Raw genomic sequence first — 26,254 nt, forward strand, 5'->3', positions numbered from 1 at the left:
GAACCTGCATTCTAAAATCTCTTTGTTCGGTAACACTACCCAGGACCTTACCATTAAGTGTATAAGCCCTACCCTGATTTGCTTTTCCAAAATGCAGCACTTCACATTTATCTAAATTCAACTCCACCACCCATTGTTCCATCTGGTCAAGAGCCCATTGTATATTTCAAATATGTTCTTTGATGTTTAAGCGAAGAATAAAGTACTGATATGGATTTGTAAACCGACGAGCTTGTATGTAATCCCAGGACCAAACAATCAAGTAAAAATAAAGAATTGTGGGTGCTGGAAATGAGAAACAAAAGCAAACCAGAAATTGCTAGGAATGCTCAGCAAGGCTGGAAGCATCTCTGGAGAGAAATCAGAGTTAACGTTTCAGGTCCAGTGTCCCTTCTTCAGAATTGATGGTAGCTTGGAAAAGGTTGATATTTATGCAGAAGATGGGGCGAGGACTAGTGAACAGACAATCAAATGTCTGTTGGAGATGGTGGGAAATGCAATTGCTGGAGAAAGAGGTAACACAGTGTGGAGTTGGAAGAATACAGCAGGCTAGGCAGCACCAGAGGAGCAAAAAAGTTGATGCTTCAGGTCAGGACCTTTCTTCAGAAATGGGGAGGGGTAGGGAGCTAAGAAATAGAGGAGGGGTGGGGTGAAGGTAGTTGGGATGGTGACAGGTGAGTGCAGGTAGGCAGTAGTGGGGATTGATCAGTGAGGTGGGAGGAGTGGGCAGGTGAGAGGGAAGATGGACAGATTGTGTCAGATCAAAGAAGTGGGGATTGGACATGCGATGAGGCTGGGGGTGGGGAACTTTAGAAACTGGTAAAATCCACATTTAGGCCATTGGGCTGTAGGCTCCCAAGGCAAAATATGAGGTGCTGTTTCTCCAGTTTGCAAATAGTGTCATTGAGACATTAGAGGAGGCCCAGGATGGACATGTCACCCAGGGACTGGGAACGGGAGTGGGAGTTAAAATGCTTGGCAACCGGAAGTTGTTGTCATTTGTCACGAACAGAGCGCAGATACTCTACAAAATGATGTCCGAGTCGGCGCTTAGTCTCACTGATGTAGAGGAGGCCACATCGGGAGCAGCAGATGCAGTGGACAAAGTTGACGGATGTGTAGGTGAGCCCCTGTCTAATGTGGAAAGTTTGCATTGTGCCTTGGATGGAGGTGTAGGGGCAGGTGTAGCACTTCCTGTGGTTGCAGGAAAAGGTGCTGGGAATGGTGGGGCTAGTGGAGAGTCACGGAGAGAGGCAGATAGGGGCGGGGAGGGAAATATCTCTTTGGTTGTGGAGCCAAGGATTGTAGGTGGTGGAAGTGGTGGAGAATAATACTTTGTATGCGGAGTTTGATGGGATGATATGTGAGGACAAGGGTGATTCTGTCTTTATTTCAGTTGGGGGGGAATTTGAGGGCTGAAGTGCAGGAAGCGCAAGAGATGCAGTTGAGGGCATTTTCGATCAATGGACGGGGGAAGTAACAATCTTTGAAATAGGAAGACATCTGGGATGTGCAGGAGTGGAACGCCTCATCCTGTGACCTGGTGGAGGCAGAGGAACTGGGAGTTGTTTGGAGATTCACACTTTTTTTCCGATAGAGTAACTTATTTTTTCCCAGTTATAGGAAAACATATAAATTCAAGCAGGATTAACATTTCTAACACTCGCTGAAACATTCATGTACACACATTGACACCAGTGCGGTGCTAGTAAATGTTATTCCACTTGCTGACACATTATCATGAAAGGGGATGTCCCTGCCCCATGGAGGCAGGCCTGAAGGGATTTGAATTTCCCGCGGGAGGCGGGGCCGGAAGCGGAAGTCGCTTGGCCCAGGGTGTCCGATGTAAACAAGTAAAATGGCCGAGCTGGATGTTTGTGGGGAGAGTGGAGGATTGATCAGGTTGCCAGAGGAGGTACTGGAGCAGATATTCTGCTGCCCGTCGTTGAGCCATGTGGATGTGGTGAGCGCCTGCCTGGCCTGTAAGAAGCTGCAGGAGGTTTGTCACGGCCACAGCGCCGTGTGGAAACACCAGTTCAGGCGGAGGTAGGCAGAGCAAACAGGCCGAGCAAGCTACCTCTGACCCTGCTCAAAAAAAATCACTCGTGTCGTTTCATGTCCTTTAAAAATGACCAGTTTAAGGCATCTGGCTAAATAAACATTTTTTTTGGTGTGTCAGTTGTGACTGTCGTCTCAATCGCAAAATTCCAAGTTCAATTCCGGCTGCTAGGCTTGACTACAAAAACCAATGCACTGCAGTATTGTCAGTGGAGCTGTGTAAACCCAGGCGCCATCAGTCTGCTTAAATGTATGCAAACGATCTCAGGGCCCTATCTTGACCCTAATGTCCTTGATAATAATCTTGTAAACCTAATGATAGTCACACTATTGGTCCAGCAAGAATCCTACAACTCAAAGTATAGATGATTTTCTGAGTCAAGACGCAAGTACTTTGCTATTTTACTGTGGTTCTCTTTCTGCTCTGATTTGAGCTAGGCAATGTTCAAACATCAGCTCTGAACTGGAAGTTCAAGTTGAGCCAGTGTGTACTTGAACTTGCACAAACTGCAACTAGTTGGCGCAGACTGACCTGAACTATGCCAAGAGATTGCGTAGATCAACATTTTGCAGATTTCTTAATTCTTGATAGCTTTAGTGTACACTTTAACAGGAGGCATGCAGCTTAGACTTTTCTAAACAGTTTTGTTGACATTAGAAATTCACAGACAGTGATGCTTACAACATTTTGATAATGCAATCCAAAACTTGATGCAATTGAGTTCTTCTATTTTAGGAGACTAAGCAGTTAAAGTTCTTGTTGATGTTTGCTCAGAAACTTATCCTTTGTCTCCTTCTCGACTATCTCTTCCATCAAACTAAAGTTACCAAAATTCTGACTTTTGCACTGGAAACACCAGACTGCTAGTGGGTTCTCTTCCTTTTTCTTCCACAATTCAAACAGTCTGCTCTCTTTACCACCCTTCCTTACCTCTCGTCCACCAAAGTATGTCAGAGCTTGCTTGGCTTGTAATTTTAAAGCTAATACAGCAGTTAGTGACCAACAATAATAACGTGCAAACTCAGTCAAAGTTTGTGCCCAGTCCTTTGAATTTGATACTTTTGGGCATGCTGTACTCTTCTGAGTAGGTAATACAGGGTTTTCCAAACCATCTTTCAATTTACCGAAACTGCGACTAAAATTCCGTGTTCTTGAGTTCAAAATTATTCAGTTTCTTGCTTGTTCCCAGGGCTTAGTCTCACTGTATGTGAGTTTTCTTAGAATTATAGAATTTGCAGAGCAGGAGGAGGCCATTTGACACTTGACATTGGAACTCCTGCAACTCCTTTCAACAGAACATTTTGTTTTTCTTTAGACTGATCTAATTCCATTTTAAATCCTATTCTCATCTCTGCTTGAGTAGCTGTATGTAGTGAAGTATTGTGAAACATAATAGCTCTTCTGTTTAAAATCCTTCCTTCTGTCTGCCTTCCTGGTATTTTCAGTGATCGTGTTTTGAGCCCACCCATTTTGATGGAAACTATCCTTCACTGGTGCTCCCAGTTCTGTAGAAATGAAGCACCACATGCCATCCCATTTCCACAGTCTTCATTTGTCTGAATACCAGACTCGTCATTTTTCAGTCTTCCTTTATCGTTTCACTCTGAAACCTTCACTTCTCCTTGCTGCTCCCTTCTCCCCCTTCAATTCCCCTTCTGAAATATAAAGAGCAAAATTTTCTTGGGTTGCTAGCTGCAGTTTCCTTGAGATTCATGAGGATAATCTATCTTTTAACATTGCTTTTGTAGTTGCACAGTAAACATAAAAGCTCTGCCAAGTGACCTGAAAAGGGGCAGATAATGTTGTTGCTGGGAGATGAAACTTTGTTTTATTTCTCCATAATCCTCAGTGTTCGTATTTCTAGTCAAAACATATCTTCATTGGCTCGTGTAAGCTCCTGCTACATTGGTCCAATGATCTAAATCCCAGCTCTTGGAAAAATATGCTCACTGGAGCAATGTACATTCCCATTTCGCACTGACCAATGCTTATCTTTGTGATCCTTCTGACTGAGATTATCAAATTACTGCTATTAGTAATTAATTGTTGACAGTTTAATTCTGAGGAGTAGTGTGCAGATGGAAAACTTCTAACTCGTTTTGTTTGGACTTCACCGATGTTAGACAGAGGACACTGAGACTAGATTCAAACCCGTGGCTTGACGGTGAAAAAGTAGGGTTTCGAACTTTTGGCCATGCATTGTTATTGTTCTTGTTGCGCTTTACCTTTTGAAGAACGGCATCCAGAACTCATTTACCTGTGCTGGCGTTTGATTTATGGACAAAGTTATTGGGCATAACTTGGAGCTGGTATTGCAAAGCATAGGCAGGCTTTTAGGAGTGTTAATAGGTAAAGACCAGAAAAGTAGAAGGATACAATATCATAAGGGCTGATGCAGCTGTTCAGATATAAATTGCCATGGCTGGATGTGCACACTTGTACTCCGGCTCCTAAACTATATTCCTTATCACAGTGGCTTCAAAAATAAATGTCTAATCCAAAGGCAGCATTGTGGGAAATGTGAACTTAAAGACTGGAAATTTTGGAAATACTCAGTGGATCTAACAGCATTTGTAGGGAGGGAAAAACGGTGTTAAGATTTCAAGTTAATGCTCTTTCAAAGGTACAGAAAGCAATTACAACAGCAAGTGGTACAGTGGCAAGGGCTTTGAAGTACTAGCAAAATAGAATAGAATAGCAATTTGTTTCTGATATTTATGAAAATACAGTGAGATGTGTGTAAGTCACCAAAAGTTGGTACCATTTCAATTACAGAAATTATAAAAAGAAGTTACGACAAAGTTCATGTTTTGTTCTCTCCATGGCAATTTGAGTTTATGGAGTTGCTATGGAACGCTGCAACCGAAACCATCCCTGAGGCTGTCAAAGGAACAATTTCCAGATTGGGCCCACCACGCTGCCACTACCGAAGCCCACACAGAAGCTGTTGCATAGCCAACACAGTAAGGGGGGACAGACCAGACCCACCAAGTCACCGATGCTGAAGCCATTGCTCAAGATGTCGCCACTTCAGTCTGAAGCAGCCACTTTGCTACCATAGCTACGAGGAAAGGACCACACCAACCGACAATGAAGCCTTTGGAAAAGCTGCAGCCACTGTGGCCACAAGGAATGGACATCTGGATCAACCATGCTGCTGCCGCCACAGCAGGCCCTTGCAACCACCTTCCTCTGCAGCCACAGAAAAGGTGAACTTTAAAGAATGCAAGTGTCAGGTGAGGGGGAGCATACAAGCACAGAGCCCAAACCCTTCCTACCCTGCTCCTGCTGCTTCCACCTCCACTAACATTGAATAAAGAAGTATCACTATGTGTAACCTTGATGACACAGCTGGAATACAATGTGCAATTTTACTATCCTTACTTAAGAGAAAAAAGGTCTTGCAACTCAATACATAGCATCACTGCCTCTGAGTAAGATGCTCCTGGTTGCAGTTCCACTTTAGAACTCATTGGACAAGTAAGTTGTGTTCATAAAGAAGCTGTATCAATTTGTGAATTCTTACAATGTGAGGGAGAGATTCCTGGTCAGCCATGTGATGGAAAGAATGTGGAACCTCCTCCATCACTATCCACAGCTCCAGGTTGCAGCGTGTGTGTAAATGCTAATCGCTAGATGATCATGCTTTCTCATCAGTAATGGGAGGAGGTGTCAGTTTGTTCTTTTGAGAAGTCTGTGGTTCTGCACTTTAAAGGGAGCAGGGTTTTAAATTCTGAGATTAGAAGCATATGATTGGTTCTAGAGATGGGTGTGAGATGATGTTTGGCTGTTTGAGGAGAGAATGTGTCTTTTAAATGTAAGTTTTGAATTATTTGAATAATGTGTTTATGTTTCTATATTTGTAGGTGGCCCACACTGATGAAATACTACAGTACTACAGGAAGTCATAACTGGTGGGAAGAATACCGAACACGGCATTCTATTGGTAGACAAGTGCAAGCAATGGTGGACACCTTTTCAAAGCGATTCTTTTCAAAAGAGGTTAGAATTGTAACAATAATTGAAAATGTTATTGCTTTTACACTGTAGGTTCTTGAACTTCTTGTTCATACCTTATGCCTGGTTCCCATTCTCAACTAATGAAAAAGAAAAGCTTTTCACTACCTTATCTGAATCCTGCACAGCTTTCTTGCTTCTTCTCTCAATCTCCTTAGAAATAAATTGGATTATTCTTGAACATAGTGTCATTCCCAGAGTCAAAATGCTATTGAGAAATCTACAGTTGATGGTCGCTGCCATTCCTGAGCTGGCATGTTTGCTGATATTCTGTTGAACCTATGAAAAGTCATTGTTCTGAAATGTTAACTCTGTTTCTCTGCCCAACTTGCTGAGTGTTTATAGCATTTTCTGTTGGTATTTCAAGTGCCCAGCTTCTGCAATTTTGCTTTTAGTTTTTGGAAAGTTTTTTCTCAATACAGCTCTTTCTTCATAATTAATGTTGAAAATTTCTAAATCCCTGGAATAACTGTTTTACACAAAATATGTATAATCTCTGATGAATTCTTAAATATTCATTAATATCCTGATAGGTATCAGTCAATTCCTTGTTGTTTTGATACCTCCCAGTAATTTTAATTTCATTGTGTTTGTTTCCTAATTACAACAGAAAGCTTTTCCACAAGGCCGAAACATTCCCATCATTTATTAAGTTGCTTTTATAAAACTCTTGTCTGCTGCATTATGATGACTCCTTTAAGTGTAATCAAATTTAGATTGCGAGACACTTACTAAATGTGTACAAAACTGAATCAGCATAATCATATATTTGCATTAGAGCATAATCTACTGCTTTGCTCCGCCTAGTGTTGAGACCACCTTGAAATATAAATAGATTGCTTTTAGACAAAAGTGTCCTGGTTATTTACACTCAAAAGTATTTTTTGATATAAATGAGTGACAGTATTTATCTGGAAGAAACCCTTGGAACTTAAACGTGCTTGTGTGCATTCTTCCTGCTTGTGCCGCCAGTAACTAGATCTTTTGTACTGTAGTCTTTTATTGTGCTCCATGCAATTATTGAACTGAATTAATTGCCTAATGACTTTGCATTTACTTCGCATAAACATTGAACACTTCAAAAATATGTGATTGCCAGTAGATGGCGCACATGTGACATTGGTCATAACACGGATATTTATCGACAGGTTCCTGTTGATGGCTTTAAAGACGTTGAAGCTCTAGGTGGTCCATTCTGTTTTATTGAAGATGAACTGTTGTCAATTCTAAATATGGATGGAAGGTGAGTGATTGATGTATCTATGAAAATCAGGAAAACATGAATGGAGCTACTTAATCAAACTAAGTTAATTAATTGCAGTTTTTTAAATTGGAAAAATAGTGAGGCAGATATTGAATAATTGGAGAGATTCTTTTGCTTCAGGAAGCATCTGACATGGAAATATTATTCTCGCAAAATCCTGTGTTATCTTCGTCAGAGGGACATCATGGAAAAGTTGAAGGAGTTTCTCTTAACTCTTCCAGAACACCAAGAATTAATAGAAGGTAAGGGAAGTAATTAAACACTTCTCTTTTTTTTCCCAGTGCGTATAATTAGTGAGATAGTGTCAGTAACGATGTGCCTTGTCAGGTAACAGTATTCTCAGCAGAAAGTATAACTTTATTATTTTTACTTCATTAACTATTAGCCAAACTGATAGAGATTATTAAAATGTGCAACCAGTTGAAAAAGATTGATAATTGTCATGTGAATGTGACTGTTATCACTTTTTTAAATACATTTTTAGTGATGATGATTCAAGTGGGAAATCTGTTTTAGATTCTCATCCGGTGCCACTCTTGCAATCCTTGGGATGGCTCAAGATTAACCAAAGATTACTCCACTTCTTTGCTGTGTTATTCTTTCACTTGAATAAGTTTGGAGAAATTGCCATGTGGAAATCATGGGTGAGAATCTGTTTCCTTCCAATGTGTTACACATGGAATTTAATGTGCCAGAACCCTGCCCTGTCATATTCAAAGAGTCAGTGTGGAGTTGATGGCCAAATGACCCGTTTCCACCTTGTCGGGATCTTATGATTCTGATTACCCCCTGAATTTGGACAGGATTCTGTACTTACTAAGAAACAGTTCAGTACAATGAAGAATATGTAATTAGGTTTGCAAACATAAAGTCTGATTTACTTTTCTTGCCAGGTGTTGTGCTGATAGATCAATACTGCAACCCCTTAGCAGACAACTCCCTGGAGAATATCCTATTACAGCTGAATTACATTACAGATGAAGTGAAAAAAGCATTGCGTTTAACACACTCTTATCATCCAAGTATCACGGCAAGAAAAGGTAAATAGTTTTATCCATGCAGCTTGATTTTTCAATAGATCAGCATTATGTTTTTAGTTACGTATTACAGCAAGAAATCATATTTGTTTGGCTACTTTGGGTCCAAACATAGTCTTCAAGAAAATAATGAAATTCAATGCCAGCAATACAAAAGCCTACTAATTTACAGTTGCAGGCCTATTTTCAAATCCTAATCTTGTTTGATATCGGAACTTGTGATTTCCCAGAGTGTTTCTGTTGAAATAACCAGGGCCAAACTTTACACATTAACAAAAACTGCACACTGCTAAGAATTGATGACACACTGTGGAGCTGGAGGAGCACAGCCGTCCAGGCAGCATCAGAGGAACAGGGAAGTTGACATTTCAAGTTGGAACCCTTCTTCAGAAATGGGGAAGAAGGGTTCCCACCTGAAATGCCGACTTTCCTGCTCCTCTGACACTGCCTGGCCTGCTGTTCTCCTCCAGCTCCACTCTGTGTTATCTCTGACTCCAGCAATTGCAGTTCTTATTATCTCTACTTGCTCTTGATGCTTCTTGTTGATGTGCCACAGAGAATCTTAATAGAGAACAAAGTTTAAGTCGAGTCATTCAAATGTTAATATTTTTGTCATTTTTCGGGTGGGGTATTATTTTGGATTTTGAAATGTAGGTTTTCTTCTTTGAAATTGCTAGCATGTTGATATCCTTGTCCTTTTAAGTAAATGTGTATTTGAAATATAATTTTAAAAATATAAAATGCGAATATTCTGCATAATTGTAACACAATGTATTTCTTTTGTAATGCATGTTTCAGATGACGTGTTTATTGATGGTCTAGAACTACAACAACAGGTTCTGGATGCTATGAACCATGTATTATACAAGCAATTCAAATTTAAAGGAAATGAAGAAGATTATTACAACCCCATGAATTCCTATATACATCAGGTATGTAAGTTTAAAGATAGTGCTCAGATAGTTATGATGTACAAATATAAAAGCTGCTTTTTTGTGTTGTTTGTATATAGGTGCTTAGCCAAAAGAAAGGAATTCCTATCACACTGTGTGTGATATATTCAACCATAGGCAAGAGTCTGGGTGTTCGACTGGAGCCGGTCAGCTTTCCAAATCACTTTCTCTTAAGATGGTGCCAAAAGCCTGCAGGGTAATACTGTCTACATATCTCCTGAAGATGTAAATCAATTAAGTTTTTTAATGACCTAGAACTGTTCTCTTTCCATTTTTACATCTTGTGCATTGTCACGCAATGTCGGTCAAGCCTTTAACCATTTAAACCATTTCCCCTGAAACTCTGTGTCTTGTTTACTCCCTTTACAAACTTTGTTACAAGCCACTTTTCAGCCATGCTTTTAGTTATTCCTCTGAATGTCTCTTCCTTTAGCTTGGTATCTATTTGGGTGATTATAAGACAATTAAATGTTTCTCCTCTGAGGATGCTTGCTAATTTCTTGTTTTTGTTGTTATGAATGTGAAAAGTAACCTGGCAGGTTATGATGGATTTATGAAAGGAAAAGCATCTTTAAAAAAGCAGTTAGAGTTTTCTGATGATATAACAAATAGAAAAGATATGGGGGAAACTGGTGAATGTGGATTTTTTAGATTTTAGAAGCACTTTGGTAAGGTTTCACACAAGAGTTTGGTAAACAATATTAAAACACTTGGGAGAAATGTGCTGGCATGGATTGGAAACTGGTGAACAGACAGAAAACAGAATAAATGGGTCATATTAAGGGTGGTAGGCTGTGACCTATGGGTTACCACAAGGTTCAGTGCTTGGGTTTCAGCTATCTGCAGTCTGTATCTATGATTTGGACATGGGTGTTCAGTGTAATATTTTCAAGAATGTGGATAATGGAAAGCTAGGTTGGTTGAGTGAGTTATACTGAGGATGTAAAGACAGTTCAAGGGAAATTGGAGAAGCTCAAATGAATGAGCAAAAATTTGATAGATGGAGTAGACGTGAGGTTATTCACTTTGCTGAGAAAACAGAAATGCAGAGTATTCTTTAAATGGTGAGAGGCTGGGAAGTATTCATTTAAAGGGACTTAGATGTCAATATCAGGAGTCACTGAAAGTTAACATACAGGCACAGCAAACATTTGGGGCTAATACTAGCCTTTAATGGAGTGGATTTGAGTAAAGTAGTAAAGATGTCTTACTGCAACAATGTAGAATTTTGATGAGATCACACTTGAAGCATTCTGTGCCACTTTGGTCACCTTACTAAGAGATTATATATTTTCCATGGAGGGCATGTAATAAAAGTTCACCAGACTGATCCATAGAATGGAAGGCTTGTCGGATGAGGAGACTAGACCTGTACTTTCCAGAGCTTAGAAAAATGAGATTTGATTTGATTGAAACAAATAATGTCTCATACGGATTGATAGGTTAGATGCAGGTAGGATGCTTCCTCTGTCTGTTGAAGGGAGCCTCGATCTTAGAGAAATGCCATTTAGGACTGAGTTGGGGAAATATTTCTTTGCTCAGCAGGTGGTGAATGTTTGGAATTCCAGGTACTACAGAGGGCTGTGGATGTTTAGTCATTGAGTATGTTGAAGATTAAGGTTGAATAATTTCTTCATATCTAAAGGGTTAGAGGATATGGAAATAGTGCAGCTGGTGGTGTTGAAGTGGAAGATTAGCCATGATCTCATTGAATGGCATAGTGGGCTTAAAGGGCTGAATGGCTACTCTTGGTATTATTTATGATTTCTGAAACATTTTGCAGATGCAATATGCAATGCAATATAATCCAACTGCCATAATTTGTATCAATCACTTCAGAAGTTGTGAAAGATTGCTGCTTTTTAAACTGAAATGAATAGTAAGAAATTATGCAACATAAATCAGTTGTTTAACTTGTGAATGTATTTAATTTCATATTGTAATTTACAATGCAAATCTTCATTCTAAATGCTTTGAAGGATGATTTTACCTTCAATCAAAAGAAATCGTGATACATTGGCTTTAGTTTTTGACAAAGTTGGGAAATTTAAAAAACTTGTACCTTTTTAAATTTGTGGAGTAAATAATGTCTTACACAGAATGGCCAGACATGCTGAGTACATTCTCATGACTGATATGAATATATTCAGCTCTGGAGGTATTGCAGTACTAAATTTTGTATTGCAGGTTCTTAAGGGAACTTTTCCAGTATAGTTATTTTATCCTTTGTGTAATAGATAAAGATTCTGTCAAAAATTAGACAGTTGTGTTTGCCTTTTCTATACTTGATTAATTTTTTATCATTATTAGTTGTTTTCAGTTGCATGAAACCTGTTGATTTGTGCATTATGGTGTCTGTAATTGAATCTTTTATTCTAACTTTTTCTTACTAGGAGTACTGATATTTTAGACTATGTCTATATTGATGCGTTTGACAATGGAAAACCACATACTGCAAAGGAATGTGAGCATTTGATTGGTCAGCAAGTTACATCTAAGTTTTACAATTCAGTTACCACAAAAGATGTGTTGTTCCGCATGGTTACAAACCTGTTTCATTTGGGAAAGAGGTAAGATGTGTATCCTGACACTGCTCTTGTATTGGTTTTGGAGCAATGGTTCCATATAATTGAGGGCTAATCATTCAAAGCTGTATTTGCTATGATAATAAAATTGAAACACTGAAGGTTATCCATGCTGGAGACCAAGCATCAAGGAAATTGGATGGTGTGTTTCTGCTGTGTTCCTCATTGTGATGGCTAATAAAACCAGTAGTAGTTTTCAAGAAGGAGGACTTCCCATTCCATCTATTTAGATATCCGTTGGTTAGAAAATTATGTGGAGGATAAAAGAACAGACATGGAATCAGAAGGTAAAATAAAGACGCTGATCTTTTATAATTAGCTTGAACAGCCAAATATGCAGTGATCCTAAAGATTTCACAGTTTGTAAGTTATGATATTAGACTCCGAAATAAGCTTCTGAAACAGTTGGGGCAATGTTGAACATGTTGGCTTTCAGAGAAATTTAGCCGATACATTGGAGTTGAAACTATTTTGGTCTCCTTTCGTCTTGTGGAACCATACTATGACCATCACGGAATGTTATATCTTTTTTTTCTGTAATCATTGTTTGTAGTTCCATGTTCGTAAGTCATTATAATTAATGTATAGCATGCAGTTACAGTAAGTATTTCGGAAAGCAAATGATACATTGGCCTTCATCTTAAAGGGATTTATGTAGAAGAGTATGGATATCTTGCTGTAATTGAAAGAGCTTTGGTGAGACCTCACGTGGTGTATTGTGTACGTTTATGATTTGCTTCTTTAAATCTATACTTGTCTTAGAGGGAGTACAATAAAAGTTGCCAGTTTAATCCCCACGTTGTGGATTATTTCATGGAAGATTAAGGAGATTAGGTCTGTATTCCCTAAAGTTTTGAAGAATAAGCTTTTAAAGAATGATCTCATCGAAACTTACAAAATTCTTACAGGATATGACTGGATAGAGTTAGATATTTCCCCAGTTAATGAATCCAAAGCTGGGTAAGTTAGTCTCAGAATAAAGAGTAAGCCACTTCAAACTGAGATGAGCAAGAATTTCTTAACTCAGGGTGCTGAATCTTTGTGGAAATCTTTACCAAAGAGTGTTGTGGAAGCTCAATCATTGAGCATATTGAAGACAAAAATTAACGTATTTTTGGAGAATAATGTTATCAAGGGATATGACAATGTTATGGGTAAGTGGTGTAGTGGTAATTGAAAGGTAAAACAAATCTGATAGGCTTTCTGCTGTTCCTATGTTTAGCCAATTTAGTACAGTTCTTTGAAGAATTAACGTGCTGTGGATAAAGGAGAGTAGGGATGTTCTCGGATTTCAAGAAGACATTTGATAAGGTGTTTTATCAAAGGTTATTGCAGAAAATATCCAGATCATGGTGTAGGGGGTAACATATTAGCTTGGATAGAAGATAGTCTATTAATAGACAACCAAGTAGGCAAAATGTGTCATTTTCTAGATGTGATGTGGAGATGCCACTATTGGAGTGGGGTGGACAAAATCAGAAGTCACATGACACCAGCTTATAGTCTGACAGGTTTAAATGAAATTCCAAGCTTTCGGAGCGCTGCTCCTTCCTCGGGTGCCATCATATTATTTAAATGGTGAGAGATTGCAGTACTCAGAGGCAGAAGAATCTGGTTTCCCAGTACATGCATTGCAAAAGATTAGCATGTAAACGTAGAAAGTAATTAGGAAAGCTAATAGAATTTTATCATTTGTTTTGAGGACAGTTGAATGTAAAAGTAGAGATGCTATGCATCAGTTATACAGAGCATTGGTAAAACAACATCTGAAATATTGTATGTAGTAATGGTCTCCTTATTCCTGGAAAGATGTAAATACATTGGAGGCAATTCAGAGAAGGTTGACGAGACTAATGTGTGGAATGGGCGAGAGATAATGGGATCTGCAGATGCTGGAGAATCCGAGATAACAAAGTGTGAAGCTGGATGAACACAGCAGGCCACGCAGCGTCTTAGGAGCACAAAAGGTGACGTTTCGGGCCTAGACCCTCATCAGAGAGTGGGATGGGGAGAGGGTTCTGAAATAAATAGGGAGAGGGGGAGGCGGACCGAAGATGTATAGAGGAGAAGATGGGTGGAGAGGAGAGTATAGGTGACGAGGTAGGGAGGGGACAGGTCAGTCTGGGGAGGATGGACAGGTCAAGGAGGCGGGATGAGGTTAGCAGGTGGGAAATGGAGGTGCAGCTTGAGGTGGGAGTAGGGGTTAGGTGAGAGGAAGAACAGGTTAGGGAGGCAGGGACGAGCTGAGTTGGTTTTGGGATGCATTGGGGGGAGGGGATGAGCTGGGCTGGTTTTGGGATGCAGTGGGGGAAGGAGAGATTTTGAAGCTTGTGAAGTCCACATTGATACCATTGGAATGCAGGGTTCACAAGCGGAATATGAGTTGCTGTTCCTGCAACCTTCGGGTGGCATCATTGTGGCACTGCAGGAGGCCCAGGATGGACATGTCGTCTAAGGGATGTGAGGGGAGTTAAAATGGTTCGCGACTGGGAGGTGGAGCTGTTTATTGCGAACCGTGCGGAGGTGTTCTGCAAAGCTGTCGGCAAGCCTCCACTTGGTTTCCCCAGTGTAGAGGAAGCCACAACAGGTACAGTGGATACAGTATACCACATTGGCAGATGTGCAGGTGAACATCTGCTTGATATGGAAAGTCATCTTGGGGTCTGGGATGGGGCAGTTGCCAATGTGATATACTGAATCCACTGTACCCGTTGTGTCTTCCTCTACGTTGGGGAAACCAAGCGGAGGCTTGCGGACAGCTTTGCAGAACACCTCTGCTCGGTTCACAATAAACAATTGCACCTCCCAGTCGCGAACCATTGTAACTCCCCCTCCCATTCCTTAGACGACATGTCCATCCTGGGCCTCCTGCGGTGCCACAATGATGCCACCCGAAGGTTGCAGGAACAGCAACTCGTATTCTGCTTGGGAACCCTGCAGGGTTCAATTTGGACTTAACAAGCTTCAAAATCTCCCCTCCCCCGACTGCATCCCAAAACCAGCCCAGCTCGTCCCCTCCCCCCACTGCATCCCAAAACCAGCCCAGCTCGTCTGCGCCTCCCTAACCCGTTCCTCCTCTCACCTGTCCCCTCCTCCTACCTCAAGTTGCACCTCCATTTCTCACCTACTAACCTCATCTCACCTCCTTGACTTGTCCGTCCTCCCCGGACTGACCTCTCCCCTCCCTACCTCGCCACCTATACTCTCTTCTCCACCTATCTTCTCCTCTATCCGTCTTAGGTCCACCTCCCCCTCTCTCCCTATTTATTTCAGAACCCTCTCCCCATCCCCCTCTCTGATGAAGGGTCTAGGCCTGAACTGTCAGCTTTTGTGCTCCTGAGATGCTGCTTGGCCTGCTGTGTTCATCCAGCTTCACGCTTTGTTATGTGGAATGGGCAAGTGTCTTTTAAGGAAAGGCTGAACATGTTATCCTTATATCTGCTGGAGCTTTGAAGAGTAAGAGGTGACTTAATTTAATAAATTAAGGGGCCTTGATAATGGTTATATAAAGAGGCTGTTTTCTCTTCTGGGTTAATGTAGAATTAGGAGTCTCTGTTTAAAATGAGGGGTTACCTATTTAAAGCAGAGATGAGGAGAAATTATTTCTCGTAGAAGGTTGCGGAGTTTAAAACTCTTCCTTCAAAAGGTGGTGAAAAATAATTCTTTGAACATTTTTAAAACGGCAATAGGTTATTATAAGCAAAGAAATGATAGATTGTTGGGATAGTTGGGAATGTGAAGCAATCAGATCAACAGTGATGGTATTGAATGGTTAGCTGTCTTGGCGGTATGGGGGGGTGGTGGATTCGAGTGTCCTATTCCTGCTCTGAATTGAAATGTGCATACTGTATTGCCTTCACTTTATCAGTAATGCTGGCTTCTGGAGGTATTGTGATGATTTTCTGGTGTAATTGCTAGCTCCTTGCTTTTGTTTTTGTGTCTGCACCAATTTAGAGACTATGAATTGACCCAGTATTCGTTGGATTAATAGTAACAAAGCATCCTTATAGACCAAGGCATGGTGATTAAAATGTGCAGAATTCTGAACTTCAATATAGTTCGCTGCTACTCACATTTAGTTAGGTCTAGTGTCTTCAGAGGGTTTTCATGATTTCAGGGCTTTCTGACTGGTTGTACTGCCAAGGCACATTTGTTCAATGGAGTTGTGTTTTTCCTAGGAGTTCCAAGGATGCTGATCCCATGTCTTCAGGTTTTTTGATGGCTAGTCTGTAGTAGTCCCAGTTGTTTTAAACACTTGATGGGGATTTCAGTGTCAGCATGGCTGATAACAGGTCTGCATTGGCTTTTGTGAATATCATGGTGTATTTTGTGTGAAATGTGCTCCCATTTTGACTTTGAAGATGAGGAGGGGTCTGAGTTGTAGATCACACTGCCAATGAGGAGGCAGGAAAGTCACTTACTATTAGGGGATCAAAGAGTATTTGCAGATATTTTGCAGCCATCAGTTTTGTAAAATTTATTAAATGAAGTGTTATACTGAGGCCTCATTTTCCTGAGCTAAGTGAAAATAGAAGATCCCCTGGCAATGTTTGAATAAGACCAACAAATTTATTCTGGTATTTCTTGCTGACTCGACATTCCAAAAACACACAACAACTGAGCATTTGTCTGCTGTGTACATTTTAGCTGCCATGTTTGCCAGCATTATAACAATAATTGCATTTCAGGATGTATGTAACTGCCAGTGATACTTAGGACACCTGAGTATCTGAAGAGCCCCTTACAAATATAAGTTCTAAGCTGTTACTATCCAGGGTTAATAGCTGCATTACGAAGTGGAACACTTGGTTGTAAAACTTATGAAACACTTGCATGCAAAATATTCATTCACACGTTGGCCTAAAATAATTTCATTGTTGTTTACAGAGAGGGAAGTGACCAGTCTTACCAGTTACTACGCAATGCTCTTGATTTATATCTCACTTTGGTTCCTGATGATGTTCAATACCTCATGCTTCAGGCTAGACTTTACTTTCGTTTGGGAATCAATCCAGAAAAGGTAAATTGTGAAATTTAGACTGAGTAGTTAAACTTGCTAATAAAATGTGAGGCTGGATGAACACAGCAGGCCCAGCAGCATCTCAGGAGCACAAAAGCTGACGTTTCGGGCCTCGACCCTTCACCAGAGAAGGGTCTAGGCCCGAAACGTCAGCTTTTGTGCTCCTGAGATGCTGCTGGGCCTGCTGTGTTCATCCAGCCTCACATTTTATTATCTTGGATTCTCCAGCATCTGCAGTTCCCATTATCTCTAGCTAAACTTGCTGGTTGTTTCCGTGGACTTGTGGAATGCATGATAACACATTAGAACATAGAACACAGATGAATAGTCATGTAGCATAATTTAAGTGAAAAAACGCAATAGCCTTGTGATTTCTGCCAATAACAGCTAGAAATTGTAAATGTAAATAGAAACATTGACTCACCTGCTCCTTGGATGCTGTTTGATCTGCTGTGCTTTACCAGCCTCACACCTATAGACTCTGGCATCTGGCATCTACAGTCCTTACTGTCTCCACAGCCTGTTTCTTGCTTCATGGTGCATTATTTGATTCTGTCTCATTGCTGTTTTTTTTCATAGGTGCTGGACATTCTTCAGCACATACAGGCTGTCGATCCCTTGCAACATGGTGTGGTGGGACACTTAGTCCAGCTAACCTTGGAGCAGATTGCACGCAAAAACCAGACAACTGAAATTCAAGTAAAACGCCATACAGATGACAAGCACAGAAAAATACAGTTTTCAGTGGGGCTTATTATGAAACACAAAAGGTAATTTTGATTTACTGCATCCTCTTGCATTTCAGATAGCCTTAAATGCAATTAATATGACGTTGTTAATGTAAGATGAGAGGACACTTTCTCAATCTTAGCGGAGCAAATTCCTTGTAATGATAAAAGTCCAATTGAGACAAGACTTTCTTTTATTCTATCATCCCTTTTTCTAAACAAAAACACCTGTGATTTATTTATGAGATAACAAGGTGTAGAGCTGGATGAACACAGCAGACCACGCAACATCAGAGGAGCAGGAAAGCTAATGTTTCGGGTCTGGACCCTTCTTCAGAAATGATTTATGCTAGTTAATAATCCCATTTTAGAATTGCTGAAGCTAGATTTTGATTTTTCTGTCTATCAGATTTACACGAGATGGCAAAAGGATTAAATTGATGAGTGTAAATTAACTCATTATGTTCTGTAGGCTGTGTTCCATCTCCATATCAGGATGCACCAAAAATAACACCATCTAATTAACTGCAAAACGGGAATGCTGGAAACACTCATATGTCAGTGGGAAGACCATAGCCTCTTTCTTTCTCTCGGCGCGAGGCTGAAAAAGCACAGCAGGTCAGACAACATTTCAGGCCGAAACTCTCTATCAGGACTGAAAAGGAGGAGGGGAGCCCAGAAATAAATAGACGGAGGGGATGGGGTTGGGGGAAGGGTCAGGGAAATGGTGTTAGGTGGTTAGAGGTAGGGGGCTATTGTGATTGGTCCACAGGAATGGTGGAGCAAATAGGTGAATGGGAAGATGGGCAGATTAGTTCAGGTCAGGAGGGGGAGGACTGGGGATGGAGGGACTTTGAAGCTGATGAAGTCAATGTCTGAATTAGGTCTCCTCAGTATAGAGAATACCACATTGAGAGCGACAAATACTATAGGTAAGGCTCAGGGACAAGGTTGTGGAGCATCTTTGGTCTGCACGCGACAACCAACCTGACCTTCTGGTTACCATCTATCTTAATTCCCCTCCCACTCCCTTGGCGACATGTCTATCCTTGGCCTACTCCACTGTCAGACTGAGGCCAAACGTAAACTGGAAGAACAACACCTGAGATTTCACCTTGGAAGCTTACAGCCCAATGGGCTTGACATTGACTTTACCAGCTTCAAACTCTCTCCACCCCCAGCCTTATCCCATGTCCAGCTTTCCCCATCCTGACCTGACCTAAACTGTCCATCTTCCCACAGACTATTCACAATAATCCCCTACCTGCATCCACCCATCATTATCTCTTCTACCCTTCCTCCAGCCCAACTCCGCTCCCCCTCCCCAGTCCTGACAAAGGGTTTCAGCCTGAAATGTTGACTTATCTGCTCGAATGCAGTCTGACCTGCTTGCTTTTCCAGCCTCACACCTATAGACTCTGGCTTCCAGCGTCTGCAGCCTTACTGTCTCCACAGCCTGTTTCTTGCTTCATGGTCACTGCATGACCTCCTGTGTATTTCCAGCATTCTCTGTTCATATTTCAGATTTCTAGCGTCTGTAGTATTTTGAGCTTTGTGCACACATTTTTATTGTTCCTTATCAGATTCGCAGAAATTTCTCGAATATTACTGAATTAACTGGAAATATTGTTATGCAGGCAAACAGAAATCTATGTGTGACAAAGAGAAAGACTTTGACATTAGTTTGACATTTGGCAAGTAGATTTTCCAACTAGTTGCTTAAAGTAGCCTTTTCCAATTAGTATAATTATTGCTGTAATTATATGTTGGAGACTATGCTCAACCCTGAATTCAATTCCTGCACTGACTGAGGCTACTGTGAACGTCCCACCTTCTCAACCTTGCCTCTGAGGAGGGTGACACTCAGGATAAACTAGCAGCAGTCATCCCACTCTAATTAGCAGTCCGCTGATCCTCTGGGACTATGGTGACTTACTTTTATATGTTACAAACCTAGGATGTATTGGCTTTATTGACTTGGATATTAATAAAAGTAAGAGCTTGCAATGCTTCTTCCTTTTTCTCACATTTTGCCATGTTGTACACAGAATAAAAGCTATTCACCACTCATTATTAGGATATTCTTTCATTGTTACATTATGTAATGCTGGTATAAGCTAAGTATTTTAGTACTGCTGGAAACTTGTCTAATTTGCTCTTCAATCACCTCACGTTATATAAAAAATCAGTTTGTTCATTCGTGATTTATATTATTTAAATTATTAGTTCTGTCATGCTAACATACGTTTTTTAGGAAAGAGACTTGCTTCTGACCTTAGTCAGGTGTCCTCCAAACTTCCCTAAATGTTTTCAATCTTAAGGTTTCTAAAATCAATATTCAATCCTTAAGTATTCCAAACTGCAAACAAGCTAATAGCCTTCAATAAAAACAAAGAATTGCAGATGTTGGAAATATGAAACAAAAACACAAAAGTGTTTGAGAAACTCAGCATGTCTGACATCATCTGGAGTGAGAAAAACATTTTGAATTCCAGTGACTTTTTGGGCGTAGGGTTTGAAATAAATAGAGTACATGGTGACAGTGCTGTCTGTCTGGGCACCATCTCCATGTTCTCTTATTCACTCCCACCCCTGTCATCAGCGTAAATACCACCTTTTCCCAACCATTTTCAATTCTGACAACATATCACTGGACTTGAAACATTAACTGTGCTTTTCTCTCTCTGGATGCTGTCAGACTTGCTGAGTGTCTCCACTTTCTGTTTTTGTTAAAGCCTTCAATGTTTACGCCACCTGCCACAAACCACCCAAGCATAGGCAATTTTCCATGTACAGTCCAGAGACACACCGCTCTCTGACACCTATTGAATTAGGATACTGTTCTGGAAGGAGTGCCTAATCCATTTAAAAATGCAGCCCATACCCATATGCCACTACTTTAAAACCACACCTTTCATTACACTGTGACCTTAGATATTTGATGCTACTATTACAGAATTGCATGGCAGAAAGCCTGCATGTTCATTGGCTATTTCTTCAACTGAAAGTACATTGATGGTTCACTGATGTGCTGAAATTAATATCATGCAGGACATTTCAGCTGTAGTGTGAAATCAAGCTGATGCATTAATCAGTACTCTGCTGAATTCATGTACCACTTATTTAACAATAATAGATCTCATCAAAACTGGCAACTAACAGGGGTTAATAGTATATATATTATACAGTATTTATTGAGTTTGTCAAATGAATCATTGAATGAAGAGCAAAAATGTGCAACATTTGCAGCCTCACAGTTCCAAGTCACACTTGCCAACACGTAATATTACCAGCAAGATTGTACTGAGTCTACCAACTGGTCCATCATAATGCAAAATCACCGATGGCTCTGCTTTTTAAAAATCTGTTCATGGAATTGTGGGCATTGTTGACCCAAATTGCCCATGCCTAACTTGCCTAGAATAGGTGGTGGTATGGCCTCGTTAACGGCTGCAGTTCTTTGGGTGTGGAGGCAGTCTCCTAGGGACTTGACCCAGTGGCACTGAATGAACAGTGAAATATTTCCAAGCCAGGATGGTGACTGGTGTGTTCCTTTGTTGTAGTTGCCCTTGAGAGACTTGGTGGAAATGGATTAAACCTCTTGAGTAGTGAAGTCCTCTTGTAAGTTATCAGTTGAGGTTGCACTATACTGAACAATAGCAACACATTTCCACAGTGGTATAAAACATACATTTTATTTTGTTTTTAAATAATTTTCAAACTGAAAAAGCCTTTCCCTGTACTGCTACACAAGTACTCTATAGGTACAAAACTACTGCTTTTCTTTTCCACCAAATGGTGCAAATTCTTTTAGTTAATTCTCCAATAACAATCTCTAAATCACATTGCGTCATGTTGAGTTGGCCAGAAGGTTTGTTTAAACTCCTGAATTGTACACTTAATCCTTAAAAAAAACTGTGTATAAATCATCTAAGACTTACGTCCCTTGAGGAAAACAGATGTTTATCTGATCTAGTATGTGTACTACGAAATGTAACATTTGTCACATTCTCTCTATATTACAGACATGTGATCTCTAATGCTGTCCAGTTGGTTGAATTCTATCATTGCACCACACATATGTGACCTATACCTGAACAGTTCTTGCGTATGTCATTGAGGCATGTCTAGTTTGTCTTATTTGTGAGGCATTTGTTTCTGTACATGGATTGCTTTTGTTTGGCTTGAGTTCACATGGTTTGTAAATAAGCAATTGAACTGTGATCTGCAAATGTCAGTCGACATTATTATTTGACTACATATAAGCAACCTGTGCCTGAATGACACTGGCATGTGCAGTAGGGACTAATTTTATTTAAGATTAAGCGCCTTATGCATCATTCTGGAGTTTTTCATTTCCTTGAATGTAGCTTAATTCACTACAGTTTCTCAATTTGTGAAGCTAATTTTAAATTTATGCCAGATAAATGTAATAAGGTACAGAGTCTACCTTTCTTCTGAGTTATTCAAACCTCTGTCTCAGTATGCCCTTACTCTGTGTTGGGTTGTAACATTGTTCCTACTGCTTTTTGCAATGATCCAACACTCTGTTTCTGTTTCAATCCCAACCTGCAGAAATGAGGAGCATTTTTTCAGAGAGCTTTTTCCTTTTAGTGCTAAATCTTCAGAGAGAGGAAAAACAATGTGCCCTTTTCTAAGGAATTAATTGCCTATTGTGATAAGTGCTTATTCACCAAAACTGAAAAGCTCTGACTTTCAGTGTAAAAGAGTGAGTGGATCTCTAGCAGTAAGGTGGTAAGAAGGGAGAGGTATGGTTATCACTGGTTAGGGTGGTGGGTTGGTAGTCAATTTAGGTCAGTTTGCAGGCTGGTCATGTCAGGTTACATGGAGTTGGGAGTTTAGAAGGCTGAAGACTGGTCCGGGGAGTTAGACAAACTAGGCTGGTTGTCAGGTGGCTGGTTGGAGTGGGAGTCAAAATGATGGTGTAGAAAGGTGTTGGGTTTGTGAGTAATCATTTGGGGTGAGAATTATTTTGGGTGCTCAGTTAGTTTTTAGTTGCTCAGGCATTAGACTAGGATTCCTACAACGTATTTGCCAGGTAAGTCAAAATTGTTTGAAAGTCGGAGATTGTAGAGTAGAGAATTTGCCTACCATGAATGTAAAATTTCTGTCCACAGTCAGCGCATCTGAACTTTCACAGTGATTGGATTAGCATCTCTGGTTCCACGTCTGGTGTCTGACTATGCAGAGACAAGAAGATCAGGGGCTTTATACACAGCATGATGCATAGATAAAAATATAAATCATCTCCATCAGCTGTAGTGATCTGTGATTCCCCTAATTCTGTCATTCTGTTCTGCCTTTAATTTGTGTAGCTGAATTACTTTTCTCTTTTCCCTTGTCATCTATTGTCACTATTTTCTTATATTTTACCTCCTCTGTATATCTTGGACTGTCCCTCTATGTATTTCACATTTCCTGCTGTTTTGTTGGTTGACATAAATTTTAAATCTCTGGCGTTAATCAATGCAAGCCTAGATTTTTGTTGCCTATCAACTGAAATGTTCATAATGAAGATTAATTCATCTGTGGATATCTTTTGCTTAGGTACGGTTATGACTGTGTGATATATGGATGGGATCCCAAGTGTATGATGGGGTTGGATTGGATGCGAACAATGGGAGTCCATAATCTACCACATGGGCCTGACCAGCCTTTCTACAATGTTCTTGTTCAGGATGGCTCATGCAGATATGCTGCACAAGGTAGATGTCCAGTTGTACAATGTGCCTATATATTTAAATGGTAGAATAGATCATTACCTTTGAAAACAGTGCTTACACCAAATATTGCAGCAAGCTGAGATTTTTGAGTCATTGAAAGCTAAACAATGTGATGACTCTCCTGAAGTTAAATTTCTAGCTGAAGCAATGGCAAAGGGAGGGATGTTGAGCACAGGTAAGTAGGAATTGGATTTGATTGGATGGGGTGGTGGAAATGGTTGAAATGCTTTGCAGAGAGCCAACATGGACTTGATGCACCATATGGCTTTCTTCTGTGTGTTAAGGTCATCTTGGGCTTCGCTAATGCTGACTGACGCTTTTTTTCAGATATCATTCTGGATTAAGTTACCAGTTTTGCATGTTTATTATATTTAGATGGCACAGTGGCTCAATGGTTAGTACCGCTGACTCAAAAGCCAGGGACCTGGATTTGATTTCCAGCCTTGGGTGACTTTGTGTGGAGTTTGCATGTTCCCTCTTTGTGTGGGTTTCCTCCCACAGTTCAAAAATGGGCAGATTAGGTGGATTGGCCATGCTAAATTGCCTGCAGTGTCCAGGGATGTGCAGGTTAGTTGGATTAACTATGGTACATTGGAATAGAGTGAGGGAGCTGGGTCTGGGTGGGATGCTCTTTGGAGGGTCGGTGCAGACCTGATGAGCTGAATGGCCTGTTACCACACTGTAGGGATTCTGTGATCTAAATGAAAGCCTTCACATGTTGATGTTTAAAAATCTTATGCTCTGACTAATCTTGCAGAAAATCTAATTTGTAATGCATCACCACTGGAAATAGGCCATGAAGAAGTCGGTCGCTACTTTTCAGAATTTTCTGGCACACACTACATTGCGAATGAAGAGCTGCAGAACCAGTATCCAGATGACATGGTGCTGACATCTCAACTTGTAGGGAAGGTATATGGTCATTCCTGAGTCATTTTTCAGGAAGGAGTGAAATGTTGCAATCAACATTTATTTAATAAACAATGGGTCTCATCAATACTGTCTTGAAAAAATGCTGTACCTCAGGGCAGCATAATATAAATTACTTCCAATTGTCATTTTCTGCACCTCCTGGAAGAATTTGTAAAGATGAAAGAGAGACAAATTATGTATCATTTGGTTATAGCTACTACTGAGGCATTTGGTTTTCTGGTGATTAAAAATTACAGCAAGCAATTGTACAGACCCAATTCAAATTGTGTTCCACTAATACAGTATTTCATACAGAAATGTGTAAGGCAATAAAATGAACCTCCTGAAATACGGTATTTTGTCACTTTATTTGCATATACCTATTGTGTAAATTTAATGTTAAAAACATGGTAAGGGAGTAGCTTTTATTTTATAAAATGAGTGTTCAGTTTTCCTACTGTTGGCACATTTTCTTGGAAATGTGCCACATCAACTGTCCCAAACAGATAAATCACCTCAAACCCTAGCTAATAAATTTGTCTCTCTAGATTAGAAACTGCTATTCCTGGATATCAGTCAACAAAGTACACGTGAACTTGAGTGGTGACGATGATGATGTAAATTGCTTAGGAAATCCAAGCTATTGTTGACAGTGTGAGCTTCTAAATGGTGTATAAGCAGAAATTTGAGATATTAAAGTTTTGCTTAGTGGTGAAAAGGTGTCATTACAGAGCTTCTCTGCTAGTGTTTTCAGTGTTATTTTAGAAACTAGAATGACACTTTTTTTTTCATTGACTTTGTTGAGGTTCTCAAACTAGTTTACACCAATTAATATTCTGCTCATACTTCTCAAAAATGGTTTAATATTACATCATCGTTTATCCAGAGTGATTCCAAAAGGCAAGTAGTGCTTTACCTGAAACGCAAGTTGACATTTGTGCACATCCAACTGCTTGAAGAGTGTTAGGTGCAGAGGTGGACGTGCACCCTTTCTACATGTCGAGCCAGTGCAATTGCACAAAATTCAGATGTGCAGTTAGATGCACTGGTGTTGGTTACAGGCCATTAAAGGTTTGAATAATCATAAAAAGAATAGGAGAAGCAGTAGAAAATGTGGCTGCTATGTATTTAATATTTTTGAATGGCTTTAATTTATGGAAGGCAATCAAAATGTATTGTATTTAGTCTCCGTAAACATCCAACATAAACATATTGTAATAGACATCAGCAAATGTACTTTACACATCAGTGGGTTATTTATTCTGGTATTTAATATGTGCAGAAACACTTAAGAGCAACCATTTCAGATGTTATGTACTCAGGCCAAGTTGCAACCTTCTTGAAATATACATTATGATTGAGCACAGTCCTTGTGTAGATGAAGACCCACCTTCACATCCAGGATACCCTCCATTAGGTTGTATGGTATTATCACGGTGCTGAACAGGTCACTTCAAACAGATTGACTAACTCAAAACTGGGCACTAATGCAGCTCTGTGGGTACTTAGCTGCAGAATTGTATTCACCTGCAATCTGCAACCTCACAACATGACACATTCCTCACTCTACCATTATGCCAGGAGATCAGCCAGACTTCTATGAAGAATGCAGGGAGGAAGCAGCACCAGGAAGTGTCAAAGTGGTCAAGATACAACACAGGCCTGCTTGCATTTTGAGCAGAGTAAGCTGCATGTTATAGTTAAGGCATCCCATAACCAACAAATCTAAGCTCTGCAGATTTGCCTCATCCAGTCATGAATGATAGTGGACAATTAAATATCTTGCTGTAGGTAAAGACTTCACAAATATCCCCATACTTATTGATGAGCCATCAGTGCAAAAATATTCAGCCAAGCTTCTGAGTAATCCATTTCAGCCTCCTATTGAGGTCACAAGGATCTCAGGTACTAACCTTTAGCCAAATCAATGCAGTC

General features: G+C 40.2%; 1 protein-coding gene across 1 annotated transcript; it reads left to right on the top strand.

Moving 5' to 3' along the window:
- The first annotated feature begins 1,836 nt into the window (after nt 1-1,836).
- Nucleotides 1,837-24,668, top strand: fbxo21 (F-box protein 21). The gene is made up of 12 exons (XM_048555721.1): nt 1,837-2,046; nt 5,926-6,061; nt 7,225-7,319; nt 7,461-7,582; nt 8,234-8,380; nt 9,176-9,309; nt 9,390-9,526; nt 11,724-11,900; nt 16,803-16,935; nt 17,515-17,705; nt 23,232-23,389; nt 24,165-24,668. Exons 1-12 carry the CDS (start codon nt 1,859-1,861, stop codon nt 24,335-24,337), a joined length of 1,791 nt encoding a protein of 596 aa, XP_048411678.1. The 5' UTR covers nt 1,837-1,858; the 3' UTR covers nt 24,338-24,668.
- Nucleotides 24,669-26,254: the final 1,586 nt, after the last annotated feature.

Source organism: Stegostoma tigrinum, chromosome 26, assembly GCF_030684315.1.
Source record: "Stegostoma tigrinum isolate sSteTig4 chromosome 26, sSteTig4.hap1, whole genome shotgun sequence".
NCBI lineage: Eukaryota > Metazoa > Chordata > Chondrichthyes > Orectolobiformes > Stegostomatidae > Stegostoma > Stegostoma tigrinum.

Coding starts and splice junctions, on each gene's coding strand:
- fbxo21 (XM_048555721.1), top strand. CDS start 1,859: ATGGCCGAGCTGGATGTTTGTGGGGAGAGTGGAGGATTGATCAGGTTG. Junction 2,047..5,925: donor AAACACCAGTTCAGGCGGAG/GTAGGCAGAGCA, acceptor CTATATTTGTAG/GTGGCCCACACTGATGAAAT. Junction 7,320..7,460: donor ATTCTAAATATGGATGGAAG/GTGAGTGATTGA, acceptor CTTTTGCTTCAG/GAAGCATCTGACATGGAAAT.